Source organism: Trachurus japonicus, chromosome 1 (genome assembly GCF_045865225.1).
Source record: "Trachurus japonicus isolate A0001 chromosome 1, Traja_1.0".
NCBI classification, from domain to species: domain Eukaryota; kingdom Metazoa; phylum Chordata; class Actinopteri; order Carangiformes; family Carangidae; genus Trachurus; species Trachurus japonicus.
In genome coordinates, this window is record NC_140907.1 from 17921973 (window position 1) to 17946098 (window position 24126).

The 24126-nt window shown below is 43.4% G+C and overlaps 2 protein-coding genes across 8 annotated transcripts in view; one reads left to right on the forward strand and one right to left on the reverse strand.

Moving 5' to 3' along the window:
* The window catches only part of pds5a (PDS5 cohesin associated factor A), a 48442-nt gene that overhangs the window by 16530 nt on the left and 7786 nt on the right, over window positions 1–24126 (reverse strand). For 3 of the 7 annotated variants that reach the window (XM_085777743.1, XM_085777752.1, XM_085777734.1), the window contains one exon: window positions 8280–8432. In XM_085777743.1, the coding sequence (XP_085633869.1) occupies window positions 8280–8393 (114 nt within the window). In that variant the 5' untranslated portion in view covers window positions 8394–8432. The other 4 variants (XM_085777710.1, XM_085777702.1, XM_085777726.1 and 1 more) reach the window with 4 other exon arrangements.
* n4bp2 (NEDD4 binding protein 2) lies at window positions 10671–23684 on the forward strand. The gene is made up of 16 exons (XM_085777690.1): window positions 10671–11113; window positions 12223–13258; window positions 13605–13729; window positions 13900–13988; window positions 14786–14862; window positions 14991–15131; window positions 15905–18459; window positions 18856–18941; window positions 19078–19123; window positions 19869–20089; window positions 20202–20326; window positions 20531–20657; window positions 20995–21171; window positions 21386–21554; window positions 22220–22343; window positions 22440–23684. The coding sequence occupies exons 1-16, from the start codon at window positions 10867–10869 to the stop codon at window positions 22483–22485; spliced, it is 5391 nt and encodes a 1796-aa protein (XP_085633816.1). The 5' UTR covers window positions 10671–10866; the 3' UTR covers window positions 22486–23684.

Genomic DNA, 24126 nt, shown 5'->3' on the forward strand with positions numbered 1-24126 from the left:
GGGTTTTGAACCCTCCGGCTGTGTTCAAACACACTGGGAGCACAGTGGAGTGCGAGGACAGCAGGCAAGGGCAGAACAACATCGTGTAGTCCAGCAAAAAGCAAGGATGTGACATTGTAGCGCTGCATCTGGCAACGTAACTAGTGAGCTAACTTAATAGATGCAAAGACATATTCCTGGTCAATTACTTTGGTTAACACACAGTCACACACACGGCAGTTCTCCAGTTCTCCATCACCACGGAGGATAAAATTGTTAATGCAGACATCTGGGCAGAGATTTAGCACCTGGCACACCATTATAATATCTATTCTGTTACTTCCTGGATTGTATTCATATGCTACACAATAAAATTATATAATACAAACAGAGAGACTTGAGCTTTTTACCAAAGGGCTGTTTAATTCAGAGAAAGATGCAATCGCTATCAAAAGTATCTCAAATAAGATGAAACAAATTAAGATTGTGTTAAAGGATAATCTTTTCCCACACATCTTAGTCTTGAGTAGGGTTGTCATGAGAACGGATACTTCGGTACTAAGTCGATGCCAACATGTAATCCCGTCGGGACTGACGCGAGCAGTACACGCGCGTGAGCGCTTGTTTTATGAACGCGGCCGGACCTCGAACCGCTCCAACTGCCTGGTGTAGCCTACGCCTCAAATTTTAACTCATGTAAAACATGATGCTCTGCCAGTGGTGAGGCGTTTTAGACCAGAGTGAAAACAAACATTCGTGAGTGCGAACGTACAAGCTGAAAAATTAAATGTGTCACTCTCACCCTTGCATTTTAAATTCTGTGCAGTTTGAGAAGTTGTTGAAGCAAAGTTGAGTTTAAAGAGGAACTATGCAGGATTTGTAGCTTAACTATGCTACATTTTTACCTTAATTAAACAGCTTTGGCGTTAATTGTGATGGTTCAATAAATGGCTTAACTTGTTACGAGGGACAACGAAGGCTCTCTGTCACTTACTGCGTCTCTTGGCTGAAAACCAACTTTGCAAGATCAGCGCTGCCGGCCCAGTGACCCAGCTCTCGCCTCTCCGCACCGTGACACAAACGCCCCCATAACCCGTAATCTCTTGTTTATGACAGATTAAACTACACAAATATACACATAGTAACATCGTACTGTATATGATATATAACGTTATTGATTGATTTCTCGCTGGCTTCATTGTAAACAAATGCACATGGCCAGGACGAGGGTTAGCAAAACAGCAGAAAAGCGACCGAAATCACTGGTATTGGTATCGACTACTGAAATTCTGGTATCGTGACAAGCCTGGTCTTGAGGGAATATTTTAACATGTTGTTATATACCCTGATCTGCTGTTCTTGCTCAGAGATGCAGATGAGAAGATTGATACCACTTTCATGTCTGTACAGTAAATTTAGAGCTAAAGCCAGTGGGTTGTTATTGAGTAAGGACTGAAAGGAGAGGGACATTGATTCTCTGGCTCTACAGTCTAGTTAACTTACTACATATTTCTACCAGCACCTCATCAGCTCATTAATTAACCAACAGGGGGCTGTGTGGGGCTCTATGTCCGTGTGCCTGTGTGAGGGTATTTCCCAAAATACTGAGACCTGAAACTAAAGGAACTGTTTTTCCCTCTGAACAATAAATGTAGTTTGAAATAGCCGTCAGTACAAGACAGTCAGATCAAGCAGATGTTGTGTCCTGATTCTGCATTCTCCTTTCTATCCAGACACACAGAGGCTTTCTTTCATAAATCAAAGAACATGACCAGTCTGTGGTGGTAACGAAAAATACTTTGCCACTGGCTACACTCAGTTGCCATTAGCCTTTACAACAATAATGATCCTTATTTGGCCTTTTTCACCAACAGTGTTAGGTCTGATGATGTTAACAGTTCATATCTGTGAAAATGCCTCAAACTACAATTACATTATTTGGATTTACGACAGGAATCCCTGTGTTTCTCACTATACACTTCTACTATGCTCCATGACCCACAACAGTACGCTCACGCGTCACGACAGTAGGCGGGGTATCAGACGGCAGTGAAAGGCTGCGGTCGCGCTTTTTACTGCCATGTGATATAGAGGAAATATGACCACAGCAGATTATCGAAATCGATCAAAAATGTATTGCGTTTTATCTCCCAGCCATAGGGTTAGGGTAACCTTAAAAACAACTACTTCATCACAATACAGTCAGTTCTACAAAATCAAGTGTATAGTATAAGATAGTTACATGAAGAACATTACATTACACTGATTCATTATATCCGCTACTTTATTTATTCACACTTTATGGTCGTGTTGTGTGTATTGGTCAGGTCACATAACCAATCACCTTGTTCTTGCTAAGCAAATTGTTAAACCAAACTACTTGATTTATCCAGCACAAGTATGCCTCAGACTGCAACACTGTGTGGGAGGTTTCTGTCTGTTTTGTTCCATCAACATAATGTCATTAATGACGTACACAGATGGCTTTCTGGCATTTGTAAATCAATTCAGAATCATTTAGTATGAGAATTGCAATTCTCATGTGAAGTGATTTTTCCCGCACCCATTCCTGTGTCATGGAGAGTCGGCAAGTCAATCCACTGATGTCCTTTACCCATCAACTAATCAGCATGACCAAATCAGAAAGTTGGCTGTTTTAGACTTGGGCTGTTCCTACAGTGGCCATGATGAGAGCATAATATCAATAGGTGGGTTTACATGGACAGTTTTAAATGGTTTCAAATAGGTTTGGGAGACCAAGCCGATTGAAAATACTTCATATAAAACACCTCAAACCGTCTCAATTACTCCAAACCAACTGAAATTCCAATCGGTTTGAAGGGGATAGTTTAAGCCTTCTCTAATCTTGAAACAGGTTGATTTCTGGCTGCGTTCATTCTGCACATGCTCAGGATTTGACGGACTCATGCACGCATGCACGAGCCGTGCCTGGCTGCCACTCAAGCGAAAATGTCGATCAAGAAATCCCCCGCCCCAAGATGGACTTCAAGTGAAACCTATTTACTACTGGACATAAAAATCCAAATATTACGCTGGCAAAACATTGCATACTTCCGACTCCAAAAAGCTCTCTCTTCTTTTCCTGCTGCTGGATTCTAAAAGTAGGCATATGTCACACTGCCGTTTAATAAAGATAAATAATAACAGCAAAGACTGCACTCAACAAACAATGTATTTCCATGTTTCTGTTTTGGCACAGTTGTAGCACTTCCGTAACCAATATTGTTTTAACCAACACAATCACTCACGGCTGCGCGCACATTTGAAACATTTGTTTCGTCGACGCATGTAAACACCCAAAACAGTTCACTTTGTAACCCATCATGTATACACTCAAGCTGAAATCTTCAAACACATTGATTTAAACCAAACCTATTTGACATCGTTTAAAACTGTCCATTTTTGGGCGGTGTTTAGCTCAGTGGGTAGAGCACCCGCCCCATGTGTAGAGGCTATAGTCCTCGCTGCTGGCGGCCCCGTGAATCCCGTGTCGGACGGCCTTATCCTGCGTGTCATTCCCCCCTCTCTGCCTCCCGTTTCCTGTCACACTCTCAACTGTTCTATCTAATAAAGGCATGAAAAAGCCACAAAAAAAAAATACTTTAAAACTGTCCATGTAAACCCACCTAATGTTGTTAACCAAAAGTAATTTTGTTATCAAAGTTAATTAGCTGCGTAAGAAAATATCAGTAAACCAAAGTATCGCAATATTTTGTGATAACTGTATTCCATTCTTTGAAGTGCTGTATCAATATTTTATCATTCATTTACACTGTGTCAGTGGTTTTGTGGGTTGTGTACTGGAGCCTCTGACAAATGGTAAGTCCTCTGCACAGATTGCACAAAAAATGGTGTTGTTGGATGTTGAAGCAACCATGAACCTTTTGAGTTTTTTAATAGTTGAGGCACAAACAGGATTTACTATGCAGCAGGATGTTATAGGCCCTGTGAAATGTAAATAGAGGTGCAACTGTTCATGGTCTGACTGTATAAAATAAACAATAAATACATTTGTTTGTGCATGCAGCCTTGTTTGATTTTTACAATGTGAGTTTTTGTAATAATAGTAGGGACGGCAGAGTACCGATACTAGGTATCAGGAATGGGCCGATAACCAACCTGATTTCAAAGAATTTGGTATTTGTAAGGCTGCCAATACCAGCCACCGATTCTCAAGGCAAAAAAATTGTGTTTCTTTCCTTTCTTTATACAAATACCAGGGTTACTTTCCACTATGTACATTAAAGGTAGAGTCCGGAGTTTTGTTCGTTGCAGTTTGTAAACAAAACATTCCAACTGCGCCCCTCCTCTCGGGCTAAGCTGTGTAGCCTCCTGCCCCCGACAGCAGCAGTTGTCAAGACCGCAAAGGAAAGGAAATACAGTCCGAGTGAAGCGCTGGAGCCGTGGGCCGATAACCGACTGTCACCAACAACGGGAGCCTCCGTGTTATGTTGTTACATGTGGTGAGCTGGGAAGACGGTGTTAGCGGCGGATGCTAACCGCTACTGCTAGCCGGAGTTAGCATCGAGCTAGCTCACTACAACAGCCCTAATACTTGTTACCAGTCGAGGCTTTAGTTGTCTGTGACGGTCGGGAGTCGGTCCGCGGCTCCGGCGCTTCACTCAGACTGTATTTCTTTTTCTTTGCGGTCCTGACTGCTGCTGCAGAGAGAGAGAGAGACGTGCTAGCACTCAGCAGCATCAGGGACAGCTAGTACGGCTAGCTGCCCTGAGCCTCCTACTCTGCTGCACGTAGCTTCACCTGAGCTCTGTCATTGGCTGGAGAGAAAACACAGACTCTCTCGCTCCCCACCCAGAAACGTCCACGTGCACAACAAAACAGAGCAAAAGACCAAAATACAGGCAGGGGGAGGGGGCGCTGCAGACACAGCTCCCACCACACAGGACTAGAAGCCCATAGGTGATGATTAAGACGGATTTATGTCTAATGTTTATTTTGGGCACAAAACTCCAGACCCAACCTTTAACATAGCGGCTCCTTAATTATTGCCGCCGCTTCAGAATCAGGTCAGGGCAGATACACAACTGGTTACCATTACTTTGCTCGCTAAATAATAAACCTTGTTAAGTGCCTTCGCTTATCAATAAACAATGTTGATATTATAGCCCAAAAGTTTAACACCACAAGTCCTTTTTTGTGTATAATCTCCTCCTCTCTCCGCTCACATTGATAGACACACGACCAGCGGTATTGGTACTCTGTATCAGCGAGTACTCAAGAGTGGGGAAAAAAGTGGTATCGAACATCCCTAAATAATACAGTTTTGAAAAAATGAAAATATTGCAATATATCACCTTGCTTACAATTATCAATATATCATCTTGTCATCCCCCTTCTGCATAATCGTACCTCCAGATTCTTGCCAGTAAACAGTACGGAAGTTAGTGCGTACCTACAATACTACCCAACTCTACTTCTGCATTAAGATATACACACAATAAAAAAGGCTATTTTAATTATATGTCCCAGTATCTCATTACACACAAATTTCCCTCAGGGATCTACACTTTGTCACACAGCATACAACACCCTGTGTCCTCGACCAAAGAATTGTTAAATGACCTTTAACAGGAAAATAGGTAGAAACCTTAGATGAGCAACAATCACTCCTCAAGGACAGGATGCAATAGCTCTGCTGTGAACAGAGTCCAGCTACATCGTAAATACGAACAACCAGGATGACAATATAAATAGCTTGTTAACACCCACGAGGAACATGATATTCAAATAAACTTCCAGGTACAGCCAAACAGACCTGAGCCATACAAGGCCTCTCCACGTCAACACAAAACACATATTTTCAAAAGTCTTTAGTGCTTCTATCAGAACATCAATTCAATTTCATCCAGTAGAGAAAGAGTTCATTCATTACAGGTTAACATACCAATTTTGTTTCTTTTTAAGGCTTAATCTTAACTCAGCTCATTAGCTCCACTCTTACAAACACATTGACCTGTCTGTTGTAGTCCGGGTGGCCATCGGGAGCACTGGGAGATATCCTGCTACATCACTGGACTGTGAAAAGAAAATCTATCAGCTTTCTGCCAACCCTGTCTATCTCTTTATTTGGTGGCTGTCAACTCCAATTGTGACTGTTCTGTGTTTTGCATCAGGTACCATCACAAACAGAATCTAATTCTGCTTTCTCTAGGTTACTGCACCAAATAAATAGAGCCGTATCTGATGTGCTGCATCTGTTGAAGGCCAATAAAAGGCCAATGCAAAGAGTCTTCTTAAAACAACAACAATGAAAGTCCAAGACGTCATATAACTCTTTCTTAACTTAATAAAGGCAGTCCAGACTTAAGACCAACACCACATGGGACAGGGCGAGGCTAATAATGAATGGGCAGTCCCTACAAAATAGACCCAGTGGTGTGAAAACTAGACCTAGAAATACACTGATAACAAAGCAGCTCAGACTTCTATACAGTAAACATACAATGCCATATGGGCTATTACATTTTTTGGGGGGTCAAATTCTGACCTATTACAGTTATTAGACTAAACTACAGAATAACCTGCAGTAGCGGCTGACTGTGCATTACAATTTCTGGCATATCAGATCAGCTGTCTCCTCACTATTTGCTCTGCTGGTTGGTGACACAACATGAATCTTAGGTCCCTTCCACAAACTGACCGGCTACATTACTGCACATATAATTTGTCATGGCCTTTCTAACTAATAAACAACATGTGGCGGGGACTTAATGTACCAGTAGTAAACATCTAAATAAACATAAACACAGTTAACAAACTGCTATTCAGCACATTAGTCCATCATGCTAAGACCAAGGGTTGTATACTTTATGGTTGCCATGTAACACTATAAAAACAGTCCTTGGATGTCAGGAAACAATTTCTGTATTGGTGTAGTAAACAGTCTAATGTGATTATGAGGAGTCACAGGATCCCATAAACACAGACGCGCACACACCAACTCTGAAACTGCTGTGAGGGTTTGAAGTGGTGCTTACAAGGGGGGAGTTAGTTGTATGTCAGCACACACTGTGAGCAAGTAGTTTAAACCCTGTGTCTGAAGTGGCTATGATCAATACTTGTATAAAAGCAGCGATGACAGTGTGAAAACACCGTGAAAGGGTTCACTTGCTGTGATGAACCTACAGAGAATTATCACTGGAATCAACAGCTCCCCTCGCAACTTAACCGTTGTGGTTCACTCTCACCTCTCGTCTGCAGGCAGCAGAGCAGACACAGTGACTGATGAACACAGTGGAGCATTTATTAGCTAAAAAAGCCTGCTGATGTTTGCCTGGGGGAGTAGGTAGGGAACAAAGTCAGAGCTAGCAGGAGAGTGGATATTGGGCTGTATTTGCAGAGAAAGCATCACTTCAAATTAATAACCTGTCTCTGTAACTCTTGGTTGTCTTATGTCATTGTTGCACCGATTGTTTTGTTTCCACTTTCAAGTGCCAAAAAATCTATTATCGCACATTGAAAGAAGGGTTGAGTGAGAGAGTGATGTAGTTGCTAGTTATAGTTTTCTCCCAATACAGATATAGCAATGACAAATCAGAAATACCGGTAAGTCCAAAGCAAACTACTGAAACATTTACCCTCGTATCCGAGGTTCTCTGTCATGTATTACACAAAAACTCATCAAATCTGCAGAACACCTACAAAAAGTAGAATTTGCACAGATTGTATTGACATCAATTAGAGCACTCACTCAGTTGTCAGTCACATAATGCATATATTGTACATTTCAGTGTTGAACATGTTAAACATCATGTACTCCTCTGACTACTTGAGTCCTGCTGAAACTCAAAAAGGTCTGCAGCATCTCAGTTATTATCTGCTCCATTAGTGCAGCTGTTTTCTTCAATCTGCCCTCAACATTAGTCACTGTTTTGTTCCTTTACGGTAAAGAAAAATACCCTCAGTGTGTAATGTTTCCGTTTCTTGTGTTTATCCACTTTTTCCCTCAAGATTAAGGGGAAAGGGGTGAAGGAGTTGGATGAGCTGGACCCTCCCACACCCTTCAACAATCACATATCCTGTCTTGAATCATGTCACACTCACACACTTCTATATGAAGACATGATAATGATTGTTGTGGTGCAGAGTGAAAGGGGGCAGGGGACTGGCAAAACAACCTGCCACATGTGAGGGGTCTCTTATTACTTAATATCCAGTAGTTTACAAAGTTAGACGAGATTTGGCATTTTGCCAGGGTCTGGACATTGATACCCGACGATAGGGGCCAGCAGCAAATGTAATGAACCCCATCTACATACCTTCAATCGTTTGACCACCTCATCGTTGCTGATTTTGTCCGTAATCTCCTTTACTCCTGGAGGATATACGATTTTTCCGTCCCCCGCCGGTTTCTGCTGTTGCGGGAACTCCATGCTTGTTGATGTCTGGTCCACACGGTCTTCTACTGGCCTCTATGGGTCAGAAAACAAAAGTTCAACACAACCATGCTACCGCACTTACCAAAAAACCTCGTTTTAAGCATCACTCTCATTTGGTAACCATCCATTTTCACAGTTTAAAAAATTGACAAAACCTCACGCGTAAATTTAACGATACCCTAACTCTGGAAACTTTTCACGCAGAAAGCCAACACTTACACCAACATGGTGCATATTATTAGCTTGCATGCTAAAATGCCCCAGCTAAAATTATCAGCTCCATATTTTTTTTTTTTTTTACCCAAACACAGTTTAGCTACAGAAACAAGCTCAACTGCTCTTTCGGTAACCTCACGTCCAACGAAGGACTGCGTTGCTAAAAACCCACTTTATGAGGAGCAGCAGCAGCAGGGGAGCCGCCGGTGTGTAGCCACTGTCATACAGGTTATCAAACGAGCCAGCTAGCTGCGCTGCTAACATCATTGTGCGGGAAGGAAGTCGTGTTAGCGGCTAATACACGTTAGCCGTCCATGCTAACGGGCATTAGCCTACTAGGCCGCAAACTACTCAGGTACCCATCACATCTCCAGCTACGGCACAATTACTGAGGAAGTGAAGTACCCTAATCATCTTTGCCTCAAATAGCCGCACAGCTCGTGGTCAATTCCCGTGGTTTCCGCACAAATGCAACTACTTTGTGAAGTTTAAAAATGAAGCTTAGTTACTTTAGTTGCTGTCTTTTCTCAACTTCAACGCATCGCTCCGTACTGCCGCTAGTTCACAGGCGAAGAAGGAGGAGGAGGGCTGCTGCTGCCGCTGCTACCGTCGCCCTAAGCTCTCCTGCCTCTCCACTATAACTTGCCCCCACGAAGGATTTTTTAAAAACACCCTAACAAATGCAAAAAAAAAATTGCATCTGTTCTCAAACACACAACTACGGCTAAAAAATAAATAAATAACCCCGGATATTTGCCAAGCGATCCCACGGTCTTGTTTACCTCTCAAGTGGTGGGCCGTTTTAATTCATTAGTCTGACACAGGTTGGGTTTAGTTTTCGGCACAAAGCTCCCAGTCCGTTCAGTCAGTCAGCACTGTAGCCTGTCTGTGTGTGAGTGGAGGCGGCGGGTGCACAGCGCCCCCCTCGGCCGCACGGGGGTACTGCACCGACAAATTCATGGCGGGAGTCAGGCACAAACAGTTCCCCCTCAACTTTCTGTTTGTTCACCTCAGTGAATGTGGGGGTTTATCCTCAAATTACCGACCACTTGTTACTCTCAACCACATTGATTAAATGTATCATAACCATCACTGGTAATGTAGTAGTTAGTTCTGCTGCAGTATGTTCATTTAAAAGGGATGAAGTGATAGTCTTCGAACATTTATTACTGCTAGCTATACTTTCACTCACGTTGCTTATTGTTATGTCCACTAAATATTACTGTAAATACCATTGCTTTAGCAAACTGAGCACCTTAACTTTCTACATGAAAGAGTAAAATGAGAGGAGTGACACCTAGTGGTCAACTGGTAATTTACTGAACAAAGTTGATTTCCTGCAAGGAAGAACTACGGTATATCATTAGTGTCATTTTTAAACCTAATATAATATTAATTTGATGATATGCGGAAGTGATAAGAAAATAACGAAATAAATAAATAAAAAAGTATGGCTGAGCTGAGGCGTCACAGTAGGCTATTGGTCATAACTCTGTGATTGCAAGTGATGACTCTGCAGCAAAATGTATTGTGTATTCCACTTTAAGTCACAAAATTGTTTACTGCAGACATGTAAAAACCTACAATGGCTACAATGTTAACATTAATGTAATCAAATACCCACTGAAATACTTGTTGATGTATCACTAATAATCCAGTGTATCCTGGTTAAGCTCACTAACAGGCATCATTCAAGCGAGTACTTTTACTCTGGATACATACTCTTGCTGTACATAGTATTTTTAATTGTTACAAGACATGTCTCAAAAACTTCTCTTTAATATTACCTTTAAAAAAAAATCTAAAATTATATTAAATCCTTGTCGATCCAAAGGTTTGTGCACAGGAAACTCGTTATAATACAAGGCAGAGTTGAAAAGAGTATAACAACAAATTGATAAAATGTATAAAAACAAGTTGACAGTGTAAAAAAAAAAAAAAAAAAATCAATATGAAAGTTCAAACATTGAGAGGCAAGGGACCGCGCTTTTATTTTGAAATGACAGTGTTGATTTCCGGTGCGAAGCCCCGTGTGTCACCGGAGTTGTTATGTGCTCTCCCGTGTCTTTCCACCACTTGGAGTGCTATTAGATATCCTAACCTTGACTTACTGTACTTCCACTACTCTAACCGATAGGACAGTAACATGTTATCCGCCCCGGGCCACCCTCTCGTAGCTCGCCGGCTACTCAGTTAGCTCCGTGTAGCCGCTAATGAGAGCAGCCGGCCGGGACACCTGGGCCCCGGAGCGATGCCTCGGAGGAAGAAGAGCGGCCAGAGCCCGGCCAGAGCCCCCGGTGGGAGCCTCGACCACACCGCGGGTTACCGACTACTACCTCAGGGATCTGACGGATCTGCCATGGCGAACAACTTTGCATCCAGCAGCGACTCGCTGTCCAGCTCCGACAAGGAGACTGTCGTTAAAAACATGCAGGAGGTGTTTTCACACCTGGACCCCGAAGTTATATACATCGTGCTGTCCGAGTGTGACTTCAAAGGTACTAAAACACAGAACAAAACACGGAAACGAGGCTGCACAATCCGCCGAGTGACTATGGGGAATGGTATTTTTTTGGTTTAACCAGGCTAACCAGTTAGCTGGGTAGCTTGTTAGCAGTGTGTTGAAACATTAACCACGTGAGTCCTTCTTCATATAGTGGAGGTCCCATGTGTCTGCAGTCATCTAATACTGCACCAACCCACCCACCCTTTTCCACCTGTCGCCTGTGTGTGTGTTTGTGTTTATGCCCCCAATAGTTTTGAATGACAGATACAGGGCACTGAATGTAGCCTACTTGGTTTAGGACTCGTACAAGTGCTACTCAACGCAGGAACAGTAGAAACAAGACCACACAACCCCCATGAGTGTCTGTGGAAGACTGATAACTGGCCTGAGGTTTATCAGGCACAAGAGCAAACACTTAAAGTGCAGTCAGAGGTGCTCTGGGATTGAGCAATGTCTGAAGATTTATCAGGACTGAACTTTATTGTCTGTTCAGGGCTGTGTGTTGGCAAGAATCTGGGGATATGATACATATCCTTATGGGGAGGGGTCGATATAATATGGATTTGGATTCTGCAAGGAAGGCAATATATTGGGACCCCTCTACACACATTTTAAAAATAAAATTCTTATAATTGTGTGCACAAACAAATACAGTTGCACCAGTATTTATATTTTACACTACTTGTGACATCTTACATCACAGTAAATACTGTTCTCCAAAGAGGAATTAACATCTGTCTAAATCAGTAAACAGCTCAACTCAAAAGTGCTCACAAGAACGATAAGATAAACACTAAGGAGATTACAAGACAGTCTTATCACTGCAACATCCAAACTAAAACTTTTTTGTGCAATCATTCTGAACAAAGAAATTACCATTGGTCGGAGGCTCAAATACAACACAAAACCACTGTCACCAGATAAACTATTGATAATACTGATACAGCACTTCAAAGAATCAATACAGTAATGTCACAAAGTATCAGTGTTTTTTTTTTTTGGGGGGGGGGGGTTATTGGTATTTTTTACACAAATGTTTAGATGTTATGTATCAGAAATATGAATCTCCCTCATTTCTTATTTTGATGTTTTTGTTTTTAGTTGAGAATGCGATGGACTCCCTCCTGGAGCTGTCTGTGGCAGCTGAAGTTGCAGCTCCGATTCCCCCTCCTGTCTCTGGGTTTGAGCGCACTGCCGCAGCCTTGCTCAGCCCCCAACACTTCTCTGAACGGAGACCAGACCCAGACTCCTCCAGACCGGCACAGCCCTCCTCCTCTCCCTCCTCCACCAACCTCCTGACCGAGGAGCTGGACCTGCTGGTTGACCAGGAGCTGGAGACGTTGACCACACAGGCAGACACTCAGGAACAGCACCGCAGCAGCAGCAGCAGCAGCCAGTATTTGTCGACTGGCGCCCCCCTTTCCTCTTTCCCTCCACCACCGTTTCCAAAGCAGCCGCTTCCTGAGCTGCTTCAGCCCAGTTTGAGGCCTCGGTCGGAGCAGGCAGGCTCAGCAGGACGCCTGGTGGACTTCAAGTCTGGAGCCTCCTCTCCACTCGACCGGCTCAGCTCTTGGGAGGATGAAACCTCCGAGGGCCGACAGCCGGTTGTGGATTTCACACATCTGTCGACAGAGACACCTGCGGACAAACCGAAGCCTCCTTTGGACCTGGCGGCTTTGGGACGTCCCTCGGCTTTCCAGGTGTATAAAAAGAAAGACCCGTCGTCGCACAGTCTTTCTGACAGCACTGGGGTCATGATGACCGCTGCTGCGACAGTCGGGGGAGCGAGATCCAGGGAGAGCGCTAATCGGGAGCCGCTCGGCTACATGTCATCGCCCTGGAACTTGGAGGCACCTGCGTTTGCGCCCCGTTTCCTTGGAAACCAGGGGCCAACCTTCATTACCCCCGTGGCCCAAACGCCTTCCAGCTGGCCCAGCCTGCCCAGGCATCCCTCTCCCTGGATGGGTCACGCTCCGGTCAGTCAAGCACCTCTCAAACCTTCTGCAACGGTCCCCAAGTCCTGGACGCAGCCTGCTGCCCCACAGTTTGCTGCTCGGGGCAGCAGACTGCGTTTGGAGGGGAGGGTGCTCGTGCTGCTACGTGGTGCTCCAGGATCTGGGAAGACGACCTTGGCAAGGTATGGCTGTTTGGATACTCTCAGTGGGAAAACACTACGGCTGGCAGAGAGGAGAGTAATGTCACAATATTGAGAAATTAATGAATAATTCACCAGTTTCTTGGCTTGTTAAGACTGAGTTTTTATGATTTCCACAGCTTCCCACAAAACCTCTAGCTTTTTCTTGAGCATTTATATTTTGTGCAGACAACACTTATTTTATCCTGTTTATTGGAAAAGTACTAATTTTGAAAAGATAGTAGACTCATTCATTTAAATACACTATTGCAGACACTGTTTCTCAAAGCGCATGTACTCGTGATCCATCACTTGAGACGTATCTTTGTGTTTGTGTCTCTCTCTGCAGAGCTCTGTTAGAGCATAACACCGGTGGAGTAATACTGAGCACTGACGACTATTTCAAACGCAATGGAGAATATCACTTTGACCCCAATTCCCTTGGGGAGGCCCATGACTGGAACCATAAACGAGGTTGATAATACAGAGAGCACACACACATGTTTTGCAGCTGTAGCAATTCAACATTTCTGTGCAAATGTTTTTAATCTTGGTAACTGATTGCTTAATTGCTTAATGCCACTTAAAACAACACATGTTTTTTTTTCTCTTGTGTTGTCTCTCGTGTGAATGTTGTCCTGCAGCCAAGGAAGCCTTTGACAGGGGCTCTAACCCCATCATCATTGACAATACCAACATGCAGGGCTGGGAGATGAAACCCTATGTGGCTCAGGTCAGTCAGCTCCCTGTAATTCATCCAGCCCTGTAGCAAATCCCATGTGACTAATTTTGCTGTTGCACTAATTGATCTGGGGAAGAGTTTATTTATTAAAGTCATACTGTAATTGGGTTAGGCAGCACTCAGACCGACATTAGCCCTGAGTGAAAAAAGAACAAGGCAACAGTGCAGGGGGCTCTGTGCAAAAAAGTGAATTTGGCTCAGCTTTTGCTTTTCCTGCCCTATCACACTTAAGAGGAGCTCCCATTAGCTTGTTTACACTGAACCAAACAATGCCAGTGTATTGACGCTTCAGAGTGTGATATTACACAGACGTAGATCTATTCCTTCAATGTGGATATGAAGTTGAAGCAAAACATCTACTTTAGATCTAGTGTTTATAGAGACGTATACTGGCTTTTATAGTGACGTAATGATGTGGAAAAGCAAAGGGTTCTCAAGTGTAACTAAATCTCAAGAGGCACTAGCATCATCCCAGGTTCCCCTCAGTGGAAAAGGGACGTGTGACTTCCTCTGCTGTCTGCTTATTTCTGTGTTTGTACCTTTTTAAACTGTGTGGTGAGGAGAAATAAAGGTGCAACGTTCCCACAAAACTCTGCATAGGCCAAACAGACATGTTACGTGATCTGATTATAATTTTAATGTTATATTTCTACAATGTATCCTATAATCATCTCAATGCAAAATAAAATACTTACTGTGATAACTTATAATTGTATTTTTTCAGGGTGTTGCTTCACATAAGGTTGTTCTGAGCTGCAAAAAATCATGTGTCATAATTTCTGTTGTAGGCACTGAAACATGGATATAAAGTGTTATTCCGTGAGCCAGACACCTGGTGGAAGAACAAGCCCAGAGAACTTGAGAAGTGAGAAAGAGAAGAATTACACAAATTTCTGTTTTTAAAATTGAAATATTAACTAAAGGTTTTTTATGCTTAGAACCTAAACTTTAAAAATTCCAGTCATTTATGTATTTCTGTTTGCCTATGTGAAGGCGCACAACACATGACGTGCCAGGGGAAAGGATCCGTCGCATGCTTAACAACTACGAGCGCTTTGTCACAGTTCCGTCTATTATGGGCTCACACATGCCTGAGAGGAAACAGCTCCTCCTACTGGAGAACAGGAGCTCACAGTGAGTATACTTCACAAACACTTGACACAACAATGGTCTTCTATTGTTCAACAATGGTCTAATTTGAACTCATATGTCAAATATCATCCACGTGAAATGTGTTGAGTTTCTTGTTATTATTATCATTATTATTATTGCACAACAGAGTAGAGATGTCTTGTCACACTGTTGATTTGTTGACATTTTTAGAGATGCACATAGTATTAGTTCTGTGTAGGGATGTCCCAATCACATTTTTTTGCCCCCGAGTCCAAGTCTGAGTCATTTGATTTTGAGTACCGAATCCCGATCTGATACTTTGGCAATGCAGTAAAAAAAAAAGCTGAACATTGCTCATACAGGGCTCAGGTTATTTAACCGTTAAATAATGTTGAGGGTCCAATGTGACCCATTTTTACATTTGTGAACAGTAAAAACACCCCCCAAAAAAAGTATTTCAATTTTTTAAAATCAACAGACACAAGCAGTAACTTGTTCTAGGTAGCCCATATTATGACCATTACAGTATTTGGTGAATTGGTCTTTCCTGCCGCTACATTTTTATGATGATATTACTCTGATATGAATTACATACTTAAATCACAGTAGCGTATATTGATTTGTTGAACTCAGCCTGATTAATAAAACTCAATAACCTGTCACACACATGTTGTCCCTGTGTGATGTTCAGGGTCAGGACAGTCTGAGGACAGAGAGCTTGGAGTACTATATAGCATATCTCTTGTTGATTATCATAACTGCACCATTTACACCCCTCTTTTTTTCACCTCTAGGCTGATCGCCTCTGAAACACCTTGTCCTGATCTGGTAGGGCAGTTTGGGTTGACGGAGGAGAGTAAGAAATCCCGCCCTCAGCTGTTTTCCTCTCTCCCTGATGTGTCGTCCATTGGTCGTTCTAATCAAGATGGAAAGCTGGAGGATGGCACTAAGAAATCTACCGAGTCACTCAATTTCCAGCCTACTGATAGGCCCATGGAAAACCGAGCTGAGATATCCGATGGGGATGATGACATGGACTTGGGGGACTTAGATTCTGAGTTGGATGCTCAGTTACAGCAGAATCACTCGGAGGGAGATCAGAGAATCCCAGACTGTATTGTAGAATCGGTGATGAATGAAGACCACCACGGGGACGAAGTACCGGTGGCTTTCTGTGAGTCCATAGGGCAGAGGGTGAGAAGGGAAAGGCCAAGCAGGAGGTCAGGTTTTGACAGGATGGAGCCTGCAGATCTGGTAAAAGATGCCAGTCAGTCAGAGAGCGAGGCAAAGGAGAAAGAAAAGACAAATGAGGAGGAAGCACCAGGACTTGAGGTGGTGAGGATGGACCAAGAAGAAAGGGAAACACCTAAAATGTTGGATTTTATTGGGGATTGGCCTTCTGAAGGGTCTCTGCAGCAGCGGCAGGTTAGGAGGAGGGAGAGGCATGAAGAAGGAAATGGGAAGAAAGATGAAGGTTTATCTAAAGATGTTAATGAAACTAAAATAGCAGTGACGTCTGGACCGGATGTAACAGAGTTCCAGAAGGTTCTTGATCTCATTCAGATGGGTGCAGGTGCTACTCAAACTGGTTCTTCCCATTCTTCCTCCCCTTCGCTCGGCTCTGGAGAGCAATTACGGGACGAGGACGAGACAGGTAGCAGGTTTAAGGAATGCTGTGAAGAGACAGAGCAAAACATGAAGAGGGTTAGTGAATTACCTGACTGTGTGCTAGACTGGAAGGCAGCCGACTCTCGTAGGGACAGGGAATCCAATACTGATAAAGGCGGAGAACTTAAACCTGAAAATGAAACAAGTAGTACAAGTCCTCCACCAGCCGTCTCTGCTGATTCCTTGGGTATCTCCAAAGCTGCAATGGGCAGCCACGGTATTGACGGGGAGGTTAGTACTGAGTTTGGTGATTCGGACACTAAAAGCTGCACAGAGGATGGAGAACAGACTAGAACTGAGGCCGATGGCAGCCACGTTAGTGAGGAGTGTCAGAGTCCGATGTTTGAGGGCTCTGTGGAAGAAGGCAGCGCTCCGAGTGCGGGCAGTCAGGAGAGAAAACAGCGTCAGGGTCGCAGATCAGGGAAACAGTGCAAGCTAGCCCTCACCTTCACTCAACCCTGCCCTGGTTCCTCTCTGAATACTCTTGATTCCCCCAGTGCCACCGCTGAAAACACAGATATCGAACCCAGCTGTAATCCCGACTGTGGCAGCAGCCTTGACCTTAAACCAAACACTGACCTGCTGACTGAGTCCAAGTCTGAGGCTCATCTGCAGCCTCCCTCTCCCCCTCCTCCTCCTCCTTCGGTAAACACATGCCTCTCGACCCAGACTGAACCCCAAGACTTCGCCCTCCTTTGGCGTCTCAGTCGTCAAGACAGCCCCGGCGATACCGTCGTCACTGGCTGCAGCCACTCCAGTGACTTCACGGTACTGTATGGCGACTCCTCTCGCTTTGTGCCGGAACTGTCCTCTGCTGTTTCTGCAGCGGTCGCAGTTCACCCATCGGGCTACAAAGAGGTACCCTACCGCGTGGTGCACGAGAAGGGCACACTAGTGGAGGAGAGAGAGCTCGGGGAAACTCAAGACCGGCTTGAGAGCTTGTGCATTCTCAGCCGTCACTTTAAACTGGTCAATTTCGATACATTAGAGGATCTGTATGACAAATGCAACCAGGACCTGGAGTGGACGACCAACCTGCTGCTGGACTCCGGAGAGAGGTTCTTCAAAGATGAGGATGGCGAGGAGAAAGATGCGGAGGAGAAGGACGAGGACGGCGCTGGGGGTGAAGATGATAAGAAATCTTCAGGCAGTGTTGTAGAAACCACGTCGTGTCCCGATGTGTTAGACGAGTGCCACCCTGAAGACCCGCCAAAAGGACGGTCAGCTGAATCTGAGGAGACCCAGCAGTCGACCTCTGGGACAGCTGGTGAGTCCAACGAGAGCAGCAGTGACACAGACGCACCAGGTCCTGAAGGTGTAGCTGATCCAAATGGAAACAAAGATCAACCTGATACAGCCTCACAGTCTGAAGAAGGAAGAGAAAACACCAAGCGCAAAGAGAAAACAGAAAATGACCTCGAAGGTGGCGCTTGGGGCGGGATCTTGGATGATGGAGTGATAATTGAAGAGTTAAGGACCGAGGTGGAGGACGACATCGCGAGCATGGACGAGGTTCACCGGCTGCTCCAGGCTGAGCTGAACGAGCTAGAGAGAGAGGAGGAACAGAGGAGGAAGAAGAAGAGGAGCAAACACCTGGACATTCAGAGCGTGGAGCTCAAACTACCCACTGAGGTGGCGCTGCAGCTGACTGAACTCTTCGGTCCTGTGGGAGTAGATCCAGGTAACTAACACACTCATCACATTTAGATGATCTTTTGTAAGCAGCAGTTCAGAGTGTTTATACCCAACCTGATAGAGGACACATGGAAAGGAGTGAGATGTCCTTATTGGTGCTACTGTATGGGACAGTCTCTCCTCCTCCATACACACTGAAAAATAATGAAAAAAGTTTTTTGGCACTTTAAGAGATCAAACTCTGTCACAGCACAGTTTGCTGCACAATATGAGCTTCACTGCCAAATATCTCCAAAAGCACACTGTTAGATGATCTGACAAGCTCTCGAAACCTGCCAGGTCCTTTGCTGTTCATTGATCTGAACCATCAACATTGATGGTCTTAATCCTTATCTGATTCTCTGAACTGACAGATCCATCTTCTCCCTCTCACTGTGTTCAGGTACATGCTCCAGTGATGACCATGCAGTGCAGATGGACCTGAACCTGGCTAAACTGCTTCACCAGAAGTGGAAGGAAACAATACAGGTGAGTTCTGTGACATTGGTCAGTGGTGCTCCGACACTGGTAATCCACTCTGATATCATGATTCACTGTATGTGGCTATTAGAAGTGCTGGGGATCTTGGCTTGTTAATTTGATTTACGAATATTCTCTATTACAGGAAAGACAGAGACAAGCAGCTCTTTCCTTCCACCTGCTTCAAGAAAGTAAGTTCACACAGTAACACACCTACAAACACAAAATAGAATCTAAACTCCTCAAAAAAAAGTTTGGAAACTTTATTTCAGTCAGTCATTTTGCGCTTCCCACATGTTCAGCTGTTTTAGTCGTTCCACGAATGCATGATCCTTGTTGTAAAGTTGACAAATCAGGCTTTCCAACGATATATAAAATACAACACCGATTGGTATTATTAAAGGGGAGAAATGATTGACTGAAATAATGTTTCCAAACTTTTTTGAGGAGTTAATGAAGGAATCATAACAGCATGTATTTGCTCAGTATATGATATTATGTTCCATACATACACATTTCAAACTCTTAAGACACCTATTAAGTGCACATGCACAAATGAAAGCACACATTTACACACATAAATCAACCCATTTTAACCCAAAAATCTATTTTAGGAGATGGTTGTGCATTATTCCCATTATAAATGAATGTGTTTGCCCACAATGTCCTTTTCAAACATATATGTGAAGTAAATAAAGTATGGATTTATTACATCAATGTGGGGAAGAACATGGTTTTTGGGGTTTTTATGCCTTTAATTGATAGGGCATTCAGAGAGAGACAGGAAATGGGGAGACAGAGAGGGGGAATGAAACACAGCAAAGCGCTGCCGGGGGATTCAAAACCCTCTGTTTATGGGGAGCCTGCTCAACCCAGTGAGCTGTACAACGCCCCAGGAAGAACATTTTTAATGAAATGTCGACTCCAAATGTTTAGGTTCATCACACTGGGGTGACTCGCAGACGAACAAACCTGGGCCACAAGAGCGAACGCCTCCACATTTCCTCATAAGTGCAGATGGTTATGCGTCAGTGGACAGCCAATCAGAGGGCCGTGGTCAGTTTCCATTCATGGATCACTGGAACGTGTCTCGTCCACAAGTCTCTCTCAGAGATATAATAAAAGAGGAGCAGGCTTTGCAGGAGAACGTGGAGAAGGTATTGCACACATCTACTTTACCTGTAGACAAGCATCTTGAATCTTTGGCTATCTTGTCGTCTCTGTTGCCATCACATCATAACCCTCAACTGCTTTCCAATCCTCTTGCAGACCAGGCAAAGTCGCGCAGACCTCGACCGGCGAGATGGAGCCACCCTGCTGAAGGAGAAACAACTGTTCTCCCTCTTCCCCACCATTGACCAGCATTTCCTCCTGGACATCTTCAGAGACCACAAGTATATTGAAGGCTTTTACAATTTGACACACTTCAACCTAATTTACCAATTGTAGATTATTTTGCATGCAACAGTTGAAATAAATTCAATAGGTCCTGAGTTTCTCTCAGGTAATCACAATGGCAAATGAAAGGCTCCGACGGTTCTGTTGTTCTAATAACACATTTGCTTCAGACTAATTTCAGTGTCCCCATGCTTGTGTAGTTACTGCCTGACTGAGACTGAGCTGTTTCTGCGCTCTTTACTGGACGAGGGACCCGTCAAGACGGTTGTGGCCCCTGAGGCCCCTCGGTCTGAGCACCACAGAGCAGCCAGCAAGGAGAGGGAGAAGGTATTCACAAACAGTGAAACAGAACAAACATACACATCCGTTATACATCATTCAATCACTGTAGCTTTACAACATGCTGTTAAGATATTCTGCCAATGAATGCCATTATATCTAGGATGAAGCACCGATCCAAGGTAGAGAAGTATTTTAATATATTTAATAATTAATATATTAAAAGTATATTAATTTACACACAATAATTACGTGGAATGTTATTCACATCTAAAAATGGCTACATAGATGCGGGAAAAAAAGTTACGTTTATTCTATACAACTTATTTCATCTTCCACCCTTAATAAGCAATCAGTTTCACTCGGTCCTGCTTATTTTTTTTAGAGGCAGAAGGCCCTGGAGTCAACCAAGATCGACTATCAGGATGTTGAGGACCCAGAATACGACGACTTCCGCGCCGAGGCCAGCCTGCAGAGGAGCCGGCAGCTCGAGAGTTTCTCCAAGGCTGCAGAGGCCTACAAGCAAGGACGCAAAGAAGTGGCTTCATTTTACGCACAGCAGGCAAGTGGCTGACGTTTTGTTTCTATTCCAGCTCTGTTTTCATCTGTGAAGCACTATGAGTGTTTTTGTTATGTTAGGTTTTTATGTTGGGGAAGATATTTCTTATTAGATGTAACTTCTCTAACATTTCCTCCATGAATGTTTTGTAGCTTGTGATTAATTAATGTTGATCAAAGCTGAGGAGTAAATTGATTTGCATCAACTCTTGACTTAGGGACACATGCATGGCCTGCGGATGCGTGAGGCTAATCACCGTGCAGCGGTCCAGATTTTCGAGCGAGTCAACAAGTCACTACTGCCCCAGAACATTCTGGACCTGCATGGACTACATGTAGACGAAGCCCTGGAGCATCTGGCCCAGGTCTTACAGGAAAAAACCGCAGGTATTTAACAAAGTGTATTCACCCTATTCTAGTCCTTGCCAAACTTGCACCTCCACGTACACAAATCTTATGGCAATTTAACCTGAGAGTCTCAATCAAACAAGATCAATCAGTTATACCCAGCTGAACCATTCTGAGCAAAGCACAAGCCTGAATGAGATTCTGTCTAATTAACTAAAAGGCTGCTGCAGCACAAAGGGAAATATGCATCTTATATCTCCACCATTTCCTATTACTGTTAAACAGTTATTATCTCAGTCTACATCTCTGCTCCCTCTCGCGCACCACGTGCCAACTACTGCACAAGCATTGTGTCTCTTTCCATAAATGTGCTGTCAGGTCTGACTGAACGTAACACTCCCAGTGTTGGCGTCTGACTCTGATTTATGAGTACAAAAGCAGGATAAGAGGTACAGCATGGGCAAGTTTGGTCACTTTTACAACTAAAGTACTGTTCACTTGTTCTGGACCAATGAAATGATGCAGAGGTTAACTTCTTCAGGGTTATATTGTTGTACTTTGCAGTTTAAAGAAAGCACCACTCTCTATCATCTTTTTTTTTTTTTTCTCAAAGTTTGTGTTTTTGCCCCTTTACCCAGTTTGTGTTAACTCCTCTATGCTTCTGTTTGTGTGTTTTGTTCTTCTTTGGCCTCTTTTCTGTGTAGAGTGTGAGCAGGGTCTCTGTCGACCTCAGCTCTCTGTCATCACAGGAAGAGGGAACCACAGCCAGGGGGGCGTGGCCCGCATCCGCCCCGCCGTTCTAGACTACCTCAGTAACAAACACTACAGGTACACATGCACACACTCACGCACACACACACACACACACACACGTACAATGTGTTCATTGCCGCCCACCTTCTCTCCTATCTCTTGATCTCTCAGGTTCACAGAGCCAAAGCCAGGTCTCGTGTTGGTCTCTTTGAAGTGAGAAGAACCTGGTTTGTAGGATCCACTCTACAGCAGCTATGGAGACAATGTACAATGCACTCTCTCTCCTCATCTCATCCATATGTAGTAATTACAGTATATACAGTATTATAAACTCAGCCGTATTCTTTCTTATCTCTGACATTCAGGTCTGGCGCTTATTTTTATACTCTTCATCTGTCATTTAACCGCCGGAAATTTAATCTTAATCTTGGTTAAACTGAGGTTAATTTTAGTTAAGATCTTAATCTAAAATCAGATGTTGATCAGAATAGTTGCCATGAAACACAGATAAAGTATTTCTATGCAGCTGTGAAGCTGGAATGTATGTACTGTATATTTTATATTTGTAATGTTTTATAGAGTTGTGTATTTTGCTTCGCATTTGCCTTCATGCCATTTAAAGAGGAAGTCCCCATGTTTAAAAGGCTCCGTATTAGAAAATTGTGTTTTATTTTTTAACCATTCACTAATTTGGAGTCATGTTTTACATGTAATGAATATCATGAAACTTTATTTGAATCATGATATCATCAGTCTGTCTACATGGAGGTTGTTCTGCTGGTTCTTGAATAAGATTCTTTTATTTGGTACAAATTTTACATTTACTGAGCACAATAATCACATATTGTCCTCGAGAAATTGACACAAACTCATATGCTTGGAGGAAAGTTTTTTTTTGTTTAAGTCTTACAGTGTGTCATGTTCACAACAGGGTGAGATGATCAAAGGCCAATAAAGTAAGTTGAACAACCTCATTAGTTTGAACGATTTCCACTAAGTTCAGCAGGACGTCTTAGCAGCTGCCCTGCAGCAGACACTGCAACTGCAGTTTACTTTTAGTCCAAGCCAAGATTAGATGCATTCAGATTCAAACTCAGGTAAAGATTCAACTGTTCATGATCTAGATGCCAATCAGTCCTTTCCTCGTAGCTTGTCTTTAGCACGTTGTGCCAAATTTTGTAGCAGTTGTGTTAATCAGCGGGAGACAGGAGTTCTGTAGGTTTAAAATCACTTGTTTTTCTATTTGTGGGATGTTTACCACAAAGGTACAACAGCGGTGTTGTCAGATTTTACTGATTGTACATAATGTTGTGAACACATCAATTATAAAGAGAATATTGTATTTTTTTATTCATATGTTCAAATGGTTTTACAGATAATGTTATACTGTGGAATAAAATTGTATTTGGTTACAGTGTAACATGCTTGTGTGTATTTTTCCTAAGTGAATGTATCTTTGTTTGATGTTGAGGACTGACCTGTAATTTTATGACCTTATAAATTACAATAACAATTTTATCCACCATTAGACTAGGTTTACACGAAGACGGTGTGAACAGAAGACGCAAAAGTGGCGTCGCGTCTTCACTTTTTATTTCGCGTCTACACGAGCGTTCTCGGGAGGAAATCTGTGTGCATACGGAGACGCAAAAGTGTGTACAAATCCATTGCTAATGCACGCCAGACCACTAGGTGGTGCTGTCACAAACGCCGCGATGCGTACGCGCATGCGTAGAACCTTCCTTCTTTTCGTCACTGTGCCGAGAAATCAGAAAAGGAAAACATGGCTACAGCTAACAACAGCACGACCTCCAGTGTGATATTGCTTTTATACAACAGTGCTACGTGCGCATTTTAG